Below are 20619 nucleotides of genomic sequence, written 5' to 3' on the forward strand. Positions count from 1 at the left end.
TGTTAAAAGTAAAAAAAATATAAAGTTTTTAAAAATCTAATCGTCTGTTTATCCTTAATTTTTCATCTAAAAAGTTTAAAATTACGATATTTATTTTTTCCGTTGTATAAACTTTAATTCCGGGCTTTTTTTTTAAAAAAAAAATTAAACTGTTAGTACAAATATTCGAAAAAGAAATTAATTTACAGCTGAATTAGAATCGACAGTTTATATAAAAAGTTTTTACACCATTCGTCAAAAGGAACTAAGTGCTAAAGTGATAGCATATAATTTTCCTATAATAACAAATATAAAAAAACTATTATATATAAATATTTAAAATGATAGCAATATTTTTAATTGGTTATGCAAATAACAAAAATGTAAAATATTATACTTAAACTTTTCTCCAGCAATACTGTCTTTGTACTCGTAAAATCTCAACTATTATTGAAAAACACATCCCACAATCATGATACCCCCACTTTTATTTTCCAATCATCTTTATTTGTGTTCAAATTTTAAATTATATCGTACTTTTCACTTGTATTTAATAGTTTACGGCTGCAAAAACATATTAAATAATTTTTTAGAGAAAAATGCTTGCTATATATATATATATATATATATATATATATATATATATATATATATATATATATATATATATATATATATATATATATATATATATATATCTTATAAATAAGCAAAACTCTAAATTTTATGGAACACAGCTCCAAAACCTTTTAAATAGAAGGAAAATATGGAGATTTGAGGAGCTTTTTGAAAATATGGACTTTAACTTAAAGTCCATATTTTCAAAAAGCTCCTCAAATCTCCATATTTTCCTTCTATTTAAAAGGTTTTGGAGCTGTGTTCGATAAAATTTAGAGTTTTGCTTATTTATAAGGGCATATATGTTTGCCGTTTACGTTTCCGTGAATCATTAAAATAATTTTAATTCAAGAAAATTACTATATGCTGATACAAAACAATAGAAGCTGATAGCGTATTAGATCAAATCTCAAGGGGCAAATAGTATTTAACTCTTAGGGAGTAAATAATTTTGTCTCAAATATTAACAATATGCTTGTATTTGTCTTCCTAATGCTTGTCAATTGTCATCATGTTCTTGAAAAGAAAATGGATATCAACAATAACAAACACAAACCTCCAAAAATGTTTTCTACATCATTTTCAAATTTTTTTTTTTTAACATTTTGATCTCTATTTTGAATTTAAACTTCCATATCTACTATAACTTACAACTAAGTTATATATATATATATATACCCTTTACTCTCTTTTTCTCAATCATCAAACTTTCTTTAACCATCATCTACACCTTCTATAACAAAAATATATAATTTTTCAACATTACTCAGAATTCAAACAAAGAAGCTATTCAAATTAGTAAGTTCATCATGGAGATTATATCAGAACCCATCAAGATCATAATTAAGGCTACAGATTTTTACAGCAAGTGCATGGAGGAGTGCGTTGTTAAGGTAGGTTACATGATTGGACGGTGTTCTTTCTTGATTGTCAATCTACAGACTTTTAGATTGGTACTTTGACGAAGATTTATTGTACCTTTAGAAGAAAACGTTCTGGTATTTCTTGATTTTTTTTATCCAAAAAGGAATGGTACTTCGGTTTAAACCCTTGATGCCGCCAAGAGAACTTTTTTTTTTTTTTTTTTGTTAAGGTAGGTTTAGAATTTTTTATTTTTTATTTTTTTAATTAAAGAGAAAAGAGACGGTGGTATTATTATTATTTTTTTTTTACATATACATTTTTTTGTATCTTCTATTTCCTCATATGCACTTAAAATTATAACATATATTGTGACAATTAATTAGTTCTTTCAATGGTAGTGAGTTCTTTATTTTTCTTCATTTTTTGAGATATTATTCATTAGAACTTTTTTTTAAGATAATGTATTTTTCCAAAGTGCTCAGACACATTGACAATGCTTTCGCAAGTGTACGAAATCGCTACAAGTAATATATGATAAGTAGAGTATCGTTCCTACGAGAATTGTATATCAAGTACCAAAATTTTGTTATCCTATTATTATTTAAACGATAAATGAAGGAATTAATTCAAGAACTTAAATTCAACTAGTAAAATAAACAAAGGTCAAGCAAGCAAATTTTGATTAAAGAAATCAAGGATTAAAAAAAAAAAAAACTACTAGGGATTTTGATTTTACTTAATTCTATTCAATTTATTTTATTAGTTCACTAATCAATTTTAATTGGTCAAGTAGGGGAAAACAACTGTAGAATCAGTAACAAGCTCTTCCGATGTATTGTTAGCTAATTTAATTCCGTTTAACTATCTATCTTCCAACAACATAATCAAACATGAATTAAATCATTAAGTTTTGTAGTTTGTTTATGAATTCATGAATTAGAGTTGTTAATTCATTAAAACCCTCTATGAGTCAAACCATATAGCTTCTGCATCAAGTTGTTATTCTCATGTGATTCAGTGACTTTTTCATATTAAAAATCCTTCTTCCGATAGTGATTAATAAAATAAATCAATCCAGGGGATAACCTCTGCTTGGAAGCATTAAGTTTATCAATGAATCATAACTTAAACAAAGAAAAACAAATCTAATATTATAAATTGAAAAAGAAGTTAAGATACATCAAATCCCTAGTATAAAAATCTAGTTAGACATAGTACTTAAATAAAACTCAATAATACTTGATAGATATTCCATAATCAATAAGAATAATAAAAAAAATAAACAAGATTAAGAGTTTAGAAATAAGAACTAGTTAACAATTGGCTTTGGATGGCTCCCTTAAATCTTTGCACAACTCTTGAAATGCTTGAACTCTTGAAGAAATAAAACTATATACAAGACTAAGAGAATGAGATGAGATAGAATGATATGAGATATTTGGACATCCTCACAATGAACTCTTCTTCTCTTTATATAGACTCCTTGGAAGAGAAATCCACATAGTTTAGGGAATAAAGTCCACCTTTTGTTAAGAGATTAAAGCTTGATTTGCATGTGAAGAAAGTTGTCCAAGATTAGCTCCTAAAATTGGTGGGAATTTGTTGGCAATCTTTGACTCAATTTAAACTTTTGATCTTTGGTATGAGCGTGCTAGGAAGCACGGCCTTGGCGTGCCAGGCTCTGGAAGTGAGGAGGACTTAGCACAGGTCGTGCTGTCTAGCACGCTTGAAGAGGGTCTTGTGGCACAGCCGTGCGCCCTAGCACGGTCAGGGCGCGCTAGGCTCTGAAAGTCTTTGTGCATTTGTAGCATGGGCGTGCTTCAGCGGGCACGCTACAAGATTGCATCTTCATTATGGCACGGACATGCACCCTAGTACAGTCAAGGCATGCTAGGCTCTGGAAGTCCAAGGCATATGCAGCACGGGCGTGCGGCTTGGCATGGGCTGGGCGTGCTAGAGTCTGACTCTCCGCTTAATTTTCCTTGATTCTTTGCACGGACGTGCGGATCAGCACGGGCTGGGCTTGCTAAATTAATTTGCTTCATTTTGTCTTTTCTTGTGCAAAAACCTTACAAATTGTCTTAAGATCAAGTGAGTTGTGTTTCAAGGAAACTTTTAAATAAAAACTAATTTAAATAAATTAAAAATACTAAAAATCTTAATAAAAAGTATAAAAAATAATATAAAAATAACACTATCACACATACTACTAATTGTGTCAAAATTAGATCTCAATTAAAATAATTTTAAATAAATTAAAAGTTAATTCTAAACATTAAATTACTATAAATTATTTTTCACATTCATCAAATTCATTTTACTAGCTTCTTAGGCCAGTAAAGTGTAGCCAAATTCAATTCTACTATACTGAAAATGAGGCTAAAAATATAAAATTCACCTGTGTACTCTTTGTAAAAAATTTCGTGAATCTCTTAATTTTTAATTTCAACTATTAAATATCTCAATTTATAAAATTATACCTACACTTCAATTTGCAGAATCATTTTATTGAATACCCTAGTTGATTTATAAAATTAGATTATGTGAATACTTATTAGATAATAGAAAATGTGAAAGTTATTATTTTAAAAATTGTTGTAACTACACATCAAATTAATATTTTATATATAAAAGCAAAAAATTTTGAAAATTTTTGTTATTATCGTTGTAAAGTGTGCAAATATTACTAAAATTTGTAATTTATAAAATTTTCTATAAAATTTAGAATGCCATAAAATTTTTTTGTGAAAAATAATCATGTTAATTTATTTAATTGGCTCTAAATTGATGGTCTAAACTTTCAAGCACTTATCATGAAATTCTTTATTGTGCTCACAAAATTTACTTATATCAAATTAAATTATATCACGTACTCTCAATACATATATAAAATACTATAACTATTTTTAAAACTTTATATCACGCTCTAAAATTAAGACCCAATATATCAAATACCCGAATATCCGGAAAGTGTTTGATAATCGGCGAGGTTTTGGGAAAACAGCATATAGCGATGAAGTGCAAACGGAGCGAATCGAAGGATATGGAGGTCTCGAGGGATTTGAAAATTTGTTCGACAGGGTCTTTTGGGAGCTAGGTCCATTAAGCCATTTGTCCGGCCTGATTTTCTCAGGAAAGTGAGGGAAAGTCAGCAAGGTATTGAGAGGTGCTTTTGTATTTGAGGGGATAATCACTTTAGATATCTTATTTCCAATTTGTCACTTAAAACTGTTTGAATTTTTATTTTTATAACACTAAACTCCCTTTAATCGTTTCCGGTAAAAAACCTATACCGGAAAACTGAAGTGGCTTGAATAAACACACAATTTATAATATTTTAGCTCCATATCAGTCCTACGAGATGAAATTTTCTCTCCTATCTAGATAAATTATTAGTTTTCTTGTGTTCATTCTTTTCCATTTTATTTCGTTGTCTCATCTCAAATAATTTATTTCCGCCTAATCTTTAATTTCGAAGCAAAGATTAAATAAAATACCGATGAAAATCACAACAAAACAAAAATGCAAGAACATAAAAGAAAAGTTAAATTAAATTAAAGCTACCATCAAAATTGGCACTTAACCTTCCACCAAAACTTTTTTTTTTTCCTAAATCTTTTAGTGCTCAAAAATTTATACCTTCATTATATTCTCTTCTAATATCATACGAACGATAGACCATGGGCCCACAAAGTCAAATCAATTATCAAGGGTATGATTGAAGAACTAACCATCTTAAATGAAATTAGAGGCATAGTATCACCAGGAGAAATCTTAGCCATACTTTGACCATCAACGACCGGAGAATCAACGCTATTAAATGCCCTCGCAAGAGATTACTCCCTAGACATGGCTTTATAGGAACAATACCAGCCAATCAAAAAAAAAAAAAAAAAATCAGCAAATCAAGTGTATTTTTGGACGGAAACCGATCAAAAGGGTATTTAACGATATAAAAATGGAAGTCAATACAGTTTTAACTGATAAATTCAAAATGAGATATCATAAAGTGATATCCTTATAAGTAACAAAGTGATATTCGTGAATTTTCTTTAGGAACCGAAATGGCGTAAGTATTCGTGAATTTTTAGCTGCTCCTATTCGTTTAAAATTTTACTATATGTACTCATTTTAAACCCGTTTACATATCTACTTAAATATTTATATCCGAATTTATTCAAAATTTTACTACTTGTAGATATTCTGAATCCGTTTAAAGTATCTCTTATGCTAGTAGTTTAAACCAAATTTATTTAAAATGCATCTTTTACTAATGAAAGAGTGAAACATTTGAAAGTATTCATGACCAAACTCGTTTAATACAGTGGGTAACAGATAGCGGAGACCTAGAGGCTTATATTATACCCATATCCATTGTAGGTAGAAACATTATTTATACCCATATCAAACTCATTTAACTAGTTAAATCCTCGTTAAACGGATTGGAATGAGAGAGAATTTAAAATTCACTTCTCATTTTGATCCTTAGTTCCGTTTCAAAAGGAGACACCGACACTGTTAAAATTTATGGACCCAAACAGATTGGCCCATAAGTTAATTAGCTGTGGTCCATCAATTACTTACCACCGGTCTTTGTTGTTGGAGTTGTTAGCGCAATTGAAGAAGAATATGCTCTTACAATTACAAAAACAGAATTCAAAGGAGAAAGTTTGGAAGAAGCTGTCAGTACAATGGCTGATAAGTACGTACACAAACCCTGTCAATGGGCAGGACCAGGTTTTAAAGAAAGTAAATTCAGAATGTACCCGCTTTTAGACGGTTGCAAAATAATTTTAAACCTGCGGATTTTAGTTTGGATTGATTTTAAAACCGAAATTAATAATTTTTTTCAATTTTTTAACCTTTTTTTAGTTTTCTACTTAAATAAAAAATTAATAATAAGTAATAGGATTAAAAAAGACTAAAAGAGTAAATAAATAATTATCAAATTTATTAAAAATTATAATAAAAAATTATAGTAAAAAATAAATGTGAGATTCTTTATTAGTGTTTAATTTCTATAAATTCAAATTTGAGAGAGATTTTCTAAATTTTTATTTTATTTGAGAGTTTTAAAAAATAAATCTTAAATAAACATTATATAATTTATATGTAAAAAATAATAAATTATAAAGTATAAAAAAATTAAAAATATTTAAATGAGGAGGAGTAATTTTTTATTTTTTTACTCTTTTTCCAATTAAAATTTACAAATTTATATTAAAAAATTTTAAGGTGATGGTACAAGCATTTAATAAAAATTAATTTAAAAAAAAATTTAAAATCAAGTGTGATATTTTTTTTCTTTCTTAACAGTTTCAAATTTAAACTGCGGGTTTTAATTTTAAAAATATGAAAATTGTAATCAAACCTTAAATATCCAATTTCGATTACAGTTTAGAACTTAAATCGTTTATCACGAGTTTAATTCTGATTTTGATTAATTTGGTTTCCTGTAATCAAATTGTCATCATGCCTACCCGTTAAACTGGGTCAGATAAGCACGTGACTAACTTCCATATTAAATCCTAGGACGTTTTGGTTTTACGCAATTGACCTGTTTTAAACTGTTCAACAGTCCAAGCAACTACCACATTGTATACTGTAGGTCATTCTAAATCAATAAAGAATTACTGCACAGAAATGATATATCTATGTAAGATCAGGACACTAACTTTCGAGACGAAGTCGAGTCCAAGCTTTTAATAAACACAATTCATGTCTTCTAGTCGCTTAAAATGGATGTGGTGGAGACTGCTCCTTCTTCTACTTGTGCTAGCAAAAGTTGTCTTCTCCGGCGAAATTGTCAACTACTTGCCTGGTTTTGACGGCGAACTTCCATTTAAACTTGAAACCGGGTAATTAATATTTCCGTCAGGTTTTAGTTTCTTGAAATTGTTCTTTGTTTTATTCTACATGCTTTGATTCTTGGTAATAGGTACATAAGTGTGGATGATTCTGAGCTATTTTACTACTTCATTGAATCACAAGGAAATCCACAAGAAGACCCTCTCTTTCTGTGGCTAACTGGAGGACCCGGTTGTTCTTCGTTCGGTGGACTCATCTATGAAATTGGTAACCTCTCTCTCTCTCTCTCTCTCTCTCTCTTTCTCTCTCTTCCCTCTTTAGTTGCTGTGTCCTTTCCTTCTTGTTAATTTTCCATTTTGATATGCTACACAAAACGAAGGAAGGAGAAACGTACAGATTGTAATCTAAAAAAATTCAGTACGTTTCTCTATGTTCACGAATCACTTGAATGGAATTTCATAATTAATACTTGAATTTGGTTTAATTCATTATTCAAATGGATTTGGCAGGGATGGAGCTAGACTTAAATATTTAGCGTAAAAAATAGAAAAAGATTTAAGTAAAACATGGGGTGAATAAGGGTATTTTCAAACGATAAATTATTTCATTTGAATTTTATTAAATTAAATTAAACTTAGGCAATTTAGATTAAATTCTTCCATTGAATAAATTAAATTTATTTTATTAAACGTTTACTAAATTTACGGGGTAAAAATTAAATTTTAAAAACAGTAAAAATTATTTTACTATAATTCTGCTTGGCAACAACATTTGCGATAGCTATTGAAAACACTTTATATAGATTATAGTGTTCGGTAAAGTAATACCTATAACAGTGTTTAGAAAGATTTTATCAAATATTACTCTACCTAATCAAATATTTATTTTTACCTAATCAAATATTTACTTTTATTGAACACTTTCGTTTTAAATCACTATATAAGTAATTAACAACTAATAATTACTAGAACAGTTGGTATTAATCTAATGATAAATGATATAGTTGTTAGCTAATTATATATATTACTTCCATCTCATTTTGTTTGCTTATTGTTTTTTTTGAATGTCCTAAAATATTTACAAAATTTCTAAATTTGTACATTTAAATAATTATTTTTCTCATAATAACTTTTATGATTATTCACTAAATGAATGATTTTTATTAACATTTTAATGAGTGAAGGATAAAAAGGATAAAATAATTTTTATTGACTAAATTTTAAATATATGAATTTTATCAAACCATATAAACAAAACCAGACGGAGAGCGAATTATTTTATTTTTAATAGTTAGAAATTTTTTAAGAGAGAGTGACCAGGCATGCATGATGAGGTACATTATTTAATCGATCATTCATCTGTTAACTTAATCATTTGACAAAGTTTGATTGAAACGTCAAATCACAAAAATGTCAGAAGTAGGAAATAAGATTTTGTTGAGTTGGTAAGAAATCAAGACAGGCCTCCAGCAAATATCAATCTCAGTCCATCAAATTTGTATTCCGCCAAGATAGGCCTAAGGTTAATATCCCTTCTAAACCCCATGACCGTGCTAATACATAGTAATATAAATTTTTAATAATATTTTTCTTTTTTCTTTTTTTTAAGGACCATTGGAGTTTGACATAGACAACTACACTGGGGGCTTGCCAAAATTGAAGTACTACCCATATGCATGGACAAAGGTTATTTTCATTAATTACATTATTTAGTTATTTTCTTCCCCAGAAAATTAAAAAAAAATTAATTGATCCTTAATTACTCATAATTCTTCAGACAGCCAGCATTATATTTTTGGATGCACCAGTTGGGACAGGTTTCTCTTATGCCAGAACTCAAGAAGGATGGTCCACTTCAGACTCAAAATCAGCAGAGCAATCTTACCAATTTCTGAGGAAGGTTAGCAAAATTCAAATATGAAAATCAAAATTTTCATATTAAAAAAAAATTTATAAAATTTTGTTTCGCCCCGCAAACTATTTTTCCTAACTCCGCCGCTACTTACGGAGGTAATTAGTAGCGATTCAAACTTGACAACTCCTATCCCATTTTAGCATTTTTGGTGTATTGAAAAGAACATCTGTTAATCAAAATGTAATAATTAAAGTTCTCAAACCCTATTGCAGTGGTTGCTAGAAAACCCACAGTATTTGCTAGTTCAGCTGTTTATTGGTGGTGATTCTTACTCAGGCATTACTGTTCCATTGGTCACTCAAAAAGTGGTTGAAGGTAATAATATTTCAAAATTTTATCAACTCATAATTCTATGTGTTCTAGCTTGCCAAGCTTGACTCCATCACAATTGATTTGCAGGTAATGAAGCAAAAGTCTATCCATACCTGAATCTCAAGGTACATGTTTTCTATTTTAATGTGTTTTTTTCTTTTTTATTTACTTTTTTATTTTTATCTTAGGACACGTTTGGTTCACGTTAAAACTAAATTAAACTGAATACTAAATCCAAAGAATTATATTTCAGATTAATAATTATGTTAATAAATAGAGATTATTTCGTTATAGACTTCAAAGCGAACCAAACGTCATCTTAAGTAAATAGCATGAAATCCATAATAATGTTTTTAAAATTTGTTGTAGGGATATCTGCTTGGCAGCCCCCATACAGATTCAGTTATAGATGAAAATTCGAAAATAATATTTGCTTACAGAATGGCCCTAATTTCAAAGAAACAATATCATGTAATCTAATATTTCATTCTCTATGCATTTTACGATGTTTAGTTTAGCAAATGTTCATTTTATATTATCTACAGGTTCAAAATTTCTTATGCAAACAAATTTCAGAAAATTTTGATGTCAGTAACTTATTTTATTATTTTGATTTATGACTAATCTTGTTCCGGAGTTTATTGTTACTCCTTTTTCACAAGTATTTTTCTACAAATCGAACTGTATAAAAATTATTTACTGAATTCAGGCGTTGTAGACAGAATTATTTACTTATTTGGTGTGACTTATATTTTTCTTCTTTTTCTAGAATCTTAAAAAGAGCTGCAATGAGATGTATGTGAATGTAGATCCATCCAACACAGCATGTGTAGCTGCCCTTCAAACTTATGAAATGGTAAAAAAAAATCGTTATTTTTGATTTTTTTATTTATGTTGCTTTGTTTATTATTTTTATTTTTTTGTTTAGCTGGTAAATATAAGTCTTTAAATTTCTATGTTTGCAGTGTGTTAAAGATCTGTATAAAGGTGATATCTTGGAGCCTAAATGTCTTTTTGTATCCCCGGAAGCAAATCGAAGATCCATGAAAGAAAAATCTACAAATTTCATCCTTTCACCACCAAGAATTCCCGAATTGTGGTGTCGAGTAATTCTCCTATCATCAGAATATTTTTTTTTATTATTATTAATTCAACTGCAACTGACATTTTACTCCCAATTAAAGATAGTAATTGTCTATCTAATTCAAAGAAACTCCCAACGACGAATAACCTGATTGGCACACCAAAATATAGTCTAATGATTAGTGCATATACGACCTGATAATAAATTCAAATTCGAATCCCCCATCCCCAATATTCAAAAAAAGCCGATTGAAACGAATCCAAAACGACTTAATTTCTTGCATATTTTTCTAGCAAATTAAGTATTGACAACTATATAAACTTCTCTTTGCAGACTTTTAATTATGCGATGTCTTATGTGTGGGCAAATAATATGGAAGTGCAAGATGCCTTACACGTTAGAAAGGTTTGACTGCTTTGAGAGTAGTAATTATGATTGTTAATAATGTTAAGCTGAAGTGTTAATTGTAATGGTACTTATTAACAGGGGCTAGTGCCATACTGGTCAAGGTGCAATAGAACTTTATCATACACAAAAAATGTTCCAAGCGTTGTTCAAGTTAATCGATACCTTAGTACCAAAAGATTGGTACTTCTAGTAGAAAGGTAATTAGTTAAATATTTTATTTAGTCTAATTTGCATTGCTTTAGCTTAATCTGATCACATTATAAAATGAACTTATAGTTGAAGGTAATTTTACCTGTAATATCAGGAGTATAATCAAAATTTAGAATTACCGTCGGAATGAATTTATCTAAATACCATCGCAAATTCAAGTATGAAAACACTTAACAAAATCCATTTGCCAATAAAAAATAATCTAAATATACTAGATGTAGGCATTTCCTTCATACATCAATAACCGATATGATACTTATTGCAATAAAATTTTATGTTGCTACAGCGGAGACCGTGACATGGTGGTTCCTTTTGTTGGAACTTAGAAATGGATAAAGTCTCTTAATTTGACTGTTGATGATAACTGGCGACCATGGCTTGTTGATGGCCAAATTGCAGGGTAAGTATTTTCCAACTCTGATTAATGTTGAATGACCGAAAAATCCCCAAACTAACTTACGCTTTTTGATCATCAACGTAGATACACAATAAAATATTGTTCTTCAGACAATGAATTTTATTTGACATACGCAACTGTTAAGGCAAGTAAATTATTACCTTTTATATATATATATTTGTAAACTTGAAATCAAGACCTCTCGATACTGAATATAAATTTTTTACCTTATTTAGGGTGGGGGTCATTGTGCGCCGGCGTATTATCGAAGAGAGTGTTATGAGATGTTTCGAAGGTGGATTCATTATTATCCTCTCTAAGTTGAAATTGTTGCTCCTCTTGTAATTATTTTCCAGTATTTGAATTCTGAGTACTCAAAATTGTCATGTAATAAAAAATCTCTACAAATTAATAATGCATGCAATTTATATTACATTTTAAGATTTTCCAATGGTGAATTATCATTTGTGAAATAAAGAAACGAAGTGTTACTCATGTTGTGCAGCCAACAATATTATTTTAGCTCATTTAACTTTTTAAATAAAAAAAAAGTGTTGGTTTCGATTTCGAAAATCTTTATTTTGGTTTTAGCTTTAATGAAAAATTCGATATTTTTCTAAAAGTCAAATTAAATTATCAATTTGATTCAATGTAATAACATAAATTAATTGGTTGAATTCGATTTATATTTTAACCTGACTTTATTTTTTATTTTGATTGATTCGGTCCATGTCATGCCCATGGATCCTCAAGAAAATACTTCAAGGGCTTTTTTTTTTTTTTTTTTCCCTTCGTCAATGTAAAGAATGAATAGTGCTACATCCAGTGAGCTACTTTGATTACACAGGTGTTCTGTTCTAGTAGATTGATCTATTATTATTTTAATGATACATTTTGTTGGTGGTGGTGTGCCCACTCAAGTGGGACCCACACAATTATGAAAAGAAAAAAAAAAAAAAAATCAAAGGTTAGCAACCAACCATTGAATGGTTGGCATGCCAGTTGAAAATAATGAAGAGCCGTGCATGAGCAATGCACGGCTCTCTCAAATCTTTGCCTATAAATAGAGGCAGGAGCATTCAGCATAGGCACCAACAAGAGCGACCAACAATAAGTGAGAGATATTAGAGAGCCACGGATATAACAATTAATCTGTGAAGAATATTTGAGAGTTATTAGTTTTAAGAAAGGTTCTTAAAATTAAGGGTTTAGAAAATAGTGAAGATTATTAGGGTGTTTTGGAAAACACTTGTGAGTGCCACTATTTTGTATTACTCTCTTTGTAAGCCTACTATTTTTAATAGTGGAAGAAAAATATTCGGAGTTGGTCCCGTGGACGTAGCCCTAAACAGTTGAGGGTGAACCACATAAATTTTCTGTGTGTCCCAATTTTAATTTTTCCGCTGCCGTAATTATTTTCGTAATTTTATTGCCGGTATCCTAACAAGTGGTATCAGAGCCTGGTTCAGCCGGTCAGATAGCGGTACCGGATCCGTGGATATATTTTGAAAATAAATATACCACGAAGACGAGAAAATTATGACGAGTCCGTTGGTGCAGTCCGCTCGGAAAGACATTGCAAAATCGACTTAGTGATGAATAGTAAAATAGTAACTCGCAGTTGATGGTGAATAGTTACTATTGACGTTACTGTTGCTGAGCCCGTCACTGTTAAGCCTAACACTATTCACGTATAGTACTATTCACGCATACAGGTACTATTCATGTATAGTACTATTCACACATACAGGTACTATTCACGTGTATAGTTACTATTCTTATATACTGGTACTATTCATATATACGGTTACTATTCACTCAAAAAGTCATGGAAGCTAGAACAAGCAAAATGATCAGTCTAAATGGCGCAAATTACCATATATGGAGAAATAAAATGAGAGATCTCCTTATGGTAACCAAAATGCATCTGCCCGTGTTTGGTTCAAGCAAACCGGAAGACAAGACTGATGAAGAATGGGCTTTCGAGCATGAACAAGTTTGTGGTTATATTCGACAATTTGTCGATGATAATGTGTACAACCACATTTGTAACGAGACTCATGCCAGAACATTATGGGACAAACTTGAACATCTATATGCCTCAAAATCCGGCAACAACCAATTATTTTATTTGACGAAGCTGATGAATTTCAAATACCAAGAAGGTACTTCTGTAGCAAATCACTTGAGTGAAATGCAGGCGACTATTCACCAGCTGTCAAATATGGGCATAAAATTTGGTGATAAAATCCTCGGTCTTATGGTGCTTGCCTCCTTACCAGAGTCATGGGAGACTTTGAAGATATCAATAACAAACTCTACACCACATAGTGGAGTTAGCTGGGAATTTGTTAAAAATGTTGTTCTGAATGAAGAAATGAGACGTAAAGCACAGAATCCTTCTTCATCTCAGTCAGACATTTTTTTAGCAGATGCTAAAAGAAATAACCAGCCCAGAGGAAGGAGCCAATCTAGAAGTTCAAATACAAGAGACAAGAGCAGAGGTAGATCAAACAAATTTGCCAATACTGTGTGCCATCATTGTGGGAAGAAGGGGCACATTAAAAGGTATTGCCGAAAGTTCAAAAGTGATCAGGAGAAGATCAAAGGCAAAGCAAAGAAAGAAGAGAGCAGTGATGATGAAGCTAATGTTATTGCTGAGTTCCAACTGTTCATTGAAGACACTATCAATCTTACAACCCAGGAGACCAGTTGGGTAATTGATAGTGGGGCTACACTTCATGCAACATCTCGGAGAGAAAATTTCTCATCTTACACACCAGACAATCTGGGTGTGGTCAAGATAGCAGACGGCAAACTGTTGAAAGTCGTCGGTAAGGGAGATATTTACCTGGAGACAGAAAATGGTTCGAGATTAATTTTAAAAGATGTCGTGCATGTACCAGACATGCATTCTAATTTAATCTCGGTTGGTAGACTTGATGCTGAAAATTTTTGTAGCACCTTCAGAAATGGTCAGTGGAAGCTCACAAAAGGTTCCATGGTGGTAGCTCATGGAAAGAAAGATCCAAAGTTGTACGTGATGCATGCGAAGCTCTCCCGAGATGCTTTTAATGTAGCGGAGGATGACAGTGCTGTTGAATTGTGGCATAAACGACTAGGCCACATGAGTGAGAAAGGAATGACAACTCTGGTCGAAAACAACATGCTATCTGGATTGGATAAAGTCCATTTAGAGAAATGTTCTGATTGTATGGCAGGAAAGCAGAATAGAGTAGCTTTCAAGATTTCTCAGCCTTCCTGAATGAAGAATGTGTTAGATCTAGTACATTCAGATCTATGTGGACCATTGACGATGTCATATGGTGGAAATCGATACTTTGTAACATTTATCGATGACCATTCTAGGAAGACCTGGGTGTACACTTTGAAGTCTAAAGATCAAGTTTTAGATGTTTTTAAACAATTTCTAAACTTGGTTGAGCGACAGACAGGCAAGAAGCTGAAGTGCATCAGAACAGATAATGGTGGAGAATACACTGGGCCATTTGATGCTTTCTGCAAAGAGCATGGTATTCGACATCAAACAACACCTCCTAAGACGCCGCAACTGAATGGTTTGGCTGAGAGGATGAACAGAACTTTGATGGAGAGAGTCAGATGTTTACTCTCACATGCAAAGTTGTCTAAAAGATTTTGGGGTGAAGCTCTTCTTACAGCAGTTCATCTTATAAATCGTTCACCTTGTGTTCCTCTTCAGTATGATACTCCAGAAAGAGTATGGTCAGGAAAGGATGTTTCCTATGATCACTTGCGGGTGTTTGGTTGTAAAGCATTTGTGCATATTCCTAAGGATGAGAGGTCTAAGCTTGATGTCAAGACTCGACAATGTGTATTCATTGGCTATGGCCAAGATCAATTTGGCTATAGATTTTTTGATCCACTCCAGAAAAAGATGATAAGAAGTAGAGATGCTGTATTTGTTGAAAATCAGACTATTGAAGATGTTGAAACGACTCAAAAGGAAGCTGCCGATAGATCTGAAGATGATTCAACAGATGTGCAAATAGTTCCTCCAACAACAGAACAAAGACAAGTTGGAGATGAAGGAAATGTTCCACAGGAACAAGAGCTAGAGTTAGAAAATCCAGAAGTTCCTTATCACAATGAACCACAAGAAGATTTTGATGGTGTTCATGTTCAGCCACCAGCTCCAGAAGGTTCTCAAACATTAAGAAGGTGTAGTAGAATCAGACAACCATCTACTAGATATTCAGCAAATGAATATGTATTGATGACTGACGGGGGAGAACCTGAATGTTTTGAAGAAGCAATGGAAAGTGAACACAAAAGGAACTGGATTGAAGCCATGCAAGATGAAATGAAATCCTTGCATGAGAATAAAACATTTGAGCTGGTAAAGTTGCCCAAAGGCAAGAAAGCTTTGAAGAACAAGTGGGTGTTCAGGATCAAGCAGGAAGAACACAGCTCCCAACCACGATTCAAAGCTAGACTGGTTGTGAAAGGATTCAATCAAAGAAAGGGTATAGATTTTGATGAGATCTTTTCACCAGTTGTGAAAATGACATCCATTCGGACAGTGCTCGGAATGGCCGCCAATTTTGATCTGGAAATAGAGCAAATGGATGTAAAGACTGCCTTCCTACATGGAGATTTGGAAGAAGAAATATACATGGAGCAGCCAGAGGGTTTCATAAAAAAGGGGAAAGAAGATTATGTTTGTAAACTGAAGAAGAGCCTGTACGGCTTGAAGCAGGCACCAAGACAGTGGTACAAGAAGTTTGAGTCTGTTATGGGGGAGCAAGGTTACAAAAAGACCACTTCAGATCACTGTGTCTTCGTAAAGAAATTCTCTGATGATGACTACATTATTCTCTTGCTCTATGTAGATGATATGTTGATTGTTGGTCAGAATTCTGTCAGAATTAATAGCTTGAAGAAACAGCTAAGTAAGTCTTTTGCTATGAAAGACTTGGGACCAGCAAAGCAAATTCTTGGTATGAAGATTACGAGGAATCGAAGAACCAAGAAATTATGGTTGTCACAGGAGAAGTACATTGAGAAAGTACTTCAAAGGTTTAAAATGGAGAATGCTAAATTAAGCTCAAAACAGTGCCCTTCTACCGATGGAGAGAAGGAAGAGATGGAAAAGATCCCATATGCTTCAGCAATTGGAAGCTTGATGTATGCCATGGTTTGTACACGGCCAGATATTGCTCACTCAGTTGGAGTAGTGAGTCGGTTTCTTTCAAATCCTGGAAAGGAACATTGGGCTGCAGTGAAATGGATTTTCAGGTATCTTCGAGGTACAACCAAAGCATGTTTATGCTTTGGAGATGAGAAGCCAATATTAGTCGGTTATACTGATGCAGATATGGCTGGGGATGTTGACTCGAGAAAGTCCACATCAGGATATCTAATTACATTTGTAGGGAGAGCCGTGTCATGGCAGTCAAGATTACAGAAGTGCGTTGCTCTATCAACAACTGAAGCAGAATTCATAGCACTAACAGAAGCATGCAAAGAGTTGCTGTGGATGAAGAAGTTCTTGAATGAACTCGGAATTCATCAAGAACGATATTTGATATTCTGCGATAGCCAGAGTGCAATTCATCTTGGGAAGAATTCCTCCTTTCATTCAAGATCAAAGCACATTGATGTTAGATATCATTGGATCAGGGATGTATTGGAGATGAAGCAGTTATAGCTTGAGAAGATCCATACAGATGAAAATGGATCAGATATGTTAACGAAGATTCTTCCAAAAGACAAGTTTGAATATTGCCGATTAGCTGCAGGGATGAAGGAGAGTATGGCTAACGTCCCCACTTGAGCGTGCAGGGCGAGATTTGTTGGTGGTGGTGTGCCCACTCAAGTGGGACCCACACAATTATGAAAAGAAAAAAAAATCAAAGGTTGGCAACCAACCATTGAATGGTTGGCATACCAGTTGAAAATAATGAAGAGCCGTGCATGAGCAATGCACGGCTCTCTCAAATCTTTGCCTATAAATAGAGGCAGGAGCATTCAGCATAGGCACCAACAAGAGCAACCAACAATAAGTGAGAGATATTAGAGAGCCACAGATATAACAATTAATCTGTGAAGAATATTTGAGAGTTATTAGTTTTAAGAAGGGTTCTTAAAACTAAGGGTTTAGAAAATAGTGAAGATTATTAGGGTGTTTTGGGAAACACTTGTGAGTGCCACTATTTTGTATTACTCTCTTTGTAAGCATACTATTTTTAATAGTGGAAGAAAAATATTCGGAGTTGGTCCCGTGGACGTAGCCCTAAACAGTTGAGGGTGAACCACGTAAATTTTCTGTGTGTCCCAATTTTAATTTTTCCGCTGCCGTAATTATTTTCGTAATTTTATTGCCGGTATCCTAACACATTTGGCAAATGATTTCATTACCATGCTGTGCTAATAACATTAGTAGATTTTCTCCATCTATTTTCCCCGCACAAATTATAAAAGAAATAAAATATTACATTCTTTGTCCCATTAAATAGACTTATTTACCTATACTTTTTCTAATATAAGTTTTTATTAATATTATATGTCACTTGGAATACAAAACTAAATGAAAAAATTATTAAATATGGGGATATTAGATAATGAATAAGTTAATTGTATTTTTAAAAAGAAAATGGCCTGTAATTTAATGTAAATAAAAAAAATAAATTTATATTTATAGGATGAATGGAGTATACATATATATATATATATATATTCACATATTCCAACTGACTGATGCTTTACAACATGTCAATCTTCAAATTTTGGCAAATGATGCTTTACATTACAATAAAGCCAATGCTGTCTGCGATCCCGCTCCCTTTCATGAGTTGTCTACTTAATTTGTAGTTTTTGTCTGCAATTAGTCCCTCTGCTTTTCTTTCTTTTTTTAGATATTGAGGAGGGGTAGGAGTGTAAACGTGCAGAGTCGAGCTCAAACATACCAGGCTTGAAATTCGAAGAGCCTAAAAGTTTGAAGCTCAAGCTCGATTTGAGACTTCAGTTCAACTTGAAAAAGTTTTAACTTGAAGGTCAAGGTTTGAGTAAACCTAATATATATATATATAAGCCCGATAAGGCTCAACGAGTTTTTGAGTTGAATATCACTATACTCGAGCTTGACTCGTTTATTAAATAAGTCAGCTCAAATAGGATTCAAACCTAATTTTTTTAAAACTTTTTTCGAGTTGAGTTCGAATAGTTTGTGAATCGGCTCGAACTCGATTTGGGCCAAAATTTTCAAACTTTTTTCTAGTCAAGTTCGAAGAGCTTGTATGTCTATTCAACTCATTTAGACCCCTAATAGCAATTTGAATATGGATATATTATCAAGTTATAAGAGAATTACCAATATATGTTTATTTATAATCTCTTTTTTTTTTCCTTTTATGTAAGTTTTTTATTGGTTTCATTTATAATTTTTTATAGACAATCTTATTCAGTCTAATCCTAATGGGCAAGAAAATATTAAAACTATATCTATATGTTAAAATTAAAATTGAGTTCTCCATTTATCTAAATTTTTTAATAGATTAAATTATTTTCCAAAATTTATTTAATATTAACCGAAAATAACTACATAAATTTTTTTTTTTTGTTAGTATATAACTCCAAGTCTAAGTACATCTATCTACATAAGTAATTTTTTAAGGAAAGAAAAAGAAAATGATCGAACTATGATTTATAGATTTATAGATTACAATTTTAATAAAGAAACTTAATTACAATGTTATAGATTTATAATATTATGCTATTGCAAACAATGACATAGTCTTTTTATTACAAATCATTTTGAACCATTATTAATTATTTCAAGGAGGAGTTTTAATTGTTCTACCTAACAATTTGATAATTCAAAATAGTTTATTAAAAATAATAATATAATCAACTATAATAATTAATAAAATAATATTTGATAAAAAAAATTAAAAAGTATATAGAGTTTTTAATCTTATGGATCCCACTAACACTCAAATTAAATAAATGACCCACTGACAAAACATTTTTAGCTCTGACACAAATTCTAATTTCTATGCAAAAAGAGGGGAAAAAAAATTCAAAAATGGAGAATTAATTCTCTTGCAGTACTATACAATTTCAAATTTCAAAAAAATATTTTATCAATCAAAATTCAAGACTACAACATTCAGTATTAAGCACAAACAATCTATTGAATTATATGATCTAAATTCCACTCTTTTTCAACATCAAACAACTTTCCTTCTAACAACATGACTTCTATTTCTAAGATACGAACTATCCATCCCATCATTATCATCTTCTCTAAAAGAACAAGTCCTATCCTCATCAATTCTCCCAATCTTCCCTACCCCAACACTGTAACTCCTTCCCATCCCACAAAGATCACCTTGCTTGCAAGAAAACAATTGTACAAGTTGTTTTAACTCCTCATCCTTCATTGCTGTTGATGAAGAATTAACACTAAAACTCTTAGGCAAGTGAAGGCCTCCACTGCCTGTGCTTCCATAGCCAACCTTCCCACTATCAGCAAAATCTAACATGCCTTTCACATACAAATCTCTTGCCTTGCATAAAATTCTAATGGGTGCTCTTGTAATTTGCATTAGCTTGCTTTTCTTGTTTGCTTTGCCCCTCATTGTTGATTTTGTTTTTTAATTCTATCACTCTCTTAATCTCGACTTGAATAATTTATTTTTGATTTAAAAGATTATAAGAAAAAATAAAATAAGAAAAGATAAGTCTTTTGGAGGTAAGGTATATCAACAGAGCAAGAACAGTGGAGTTAATACTTTCAAATCTGCGTGGAAATTTGGAGATGGATTAGTGCTACGTTTGAGGTTTTATTTATATGTAAGATGTTTGGATTGAAAATGGGAGTTTTGAGTTCTTTCTTGGAAACAACATTATGATCATAAGAAAAATGTGGAAATTTCGGATAAATCTAACATTAAAAAAATACCATTAATTATTAATTTAATAAACTAGTTATGGGTTGGCAGTCTTCTAAGCTATTCACTCTCTGTTGGCGGTCAATGTTAAA

General features: G+C 31.6%; 2 protein-coding genes across 2 annotated transcripts; one reads left to right on the forward strand and one right to left on the reverse strand.

Moving 5' to 3' along the window:
• The first annotated feature begins 7043 nt into the window (after positions 1 to 7043).
• LOC105650880 (serine carboxypeptidase-like 18) lies at positions 7044 to 12035 on the forward strand. Its single transcript, XM_089722261.1, has 14 exons — positions 7044 to 7319; positions 7400 to 7536; positions 8878 to 8954; positions 9046 to 9168; positions 9396 to 9498; positions 9583 to 9620; positions 9865 to 9966; positions 10265 to 10351; positions 10461 to 10601; positions 10913 to 10984; positions 11066 to 11184; positions 11484 to 11597; positions 11679 to 11739; positions 11831 to 12035. The coding sequence occupies exons 1-12, from the start codon at positions 7180 to 7182 to the stop codon at positions 11521 to 11523; spliced, it is 1179 nt and encodes a 392-aa protein (XP_089578387.1). The 5' UTR covers positions 7044 to 7179; the 3' UTR covers positions 11524 to 11597; positions 11679 to 11739; positions 11831 to 12035.
• Positions 12036 to 19804: 7769 nt separating this feature from the next.
• Positions 19805 to 20285, reverse strand: LOC105650879 (uncharacterized). Its single transcript, XM_012237840.2, has one exon. It carries the CDS (start codon positions 20213 to 20215, stop codon positions 19805 to 19807), a length of 411 nt encoding a protein of 136 aa, XP_012093230.1. The 5' UTR covers positions 20216 to 20285.
• Between the last annotated feature and the right edge of the window lie 334 nt (positions 20286 to 20619).

This window comes from Jatropha curcas, chromosome 6 (assembly GCF_041381405.1).
Source record: "Jatropha curcas cultivar XTBG-Jc1 chromosome 6, XTBG_Jcur_1.0, whole genome shotgun sequence".
Taxonomy (NCBI): domain Eukaryota; kingdom Viridiplantae; phylum Streptophyta; class Magnoliopsida; order Malpighiales; family Euphorbiaceae; genus Jatropha; species Jatropha curcas.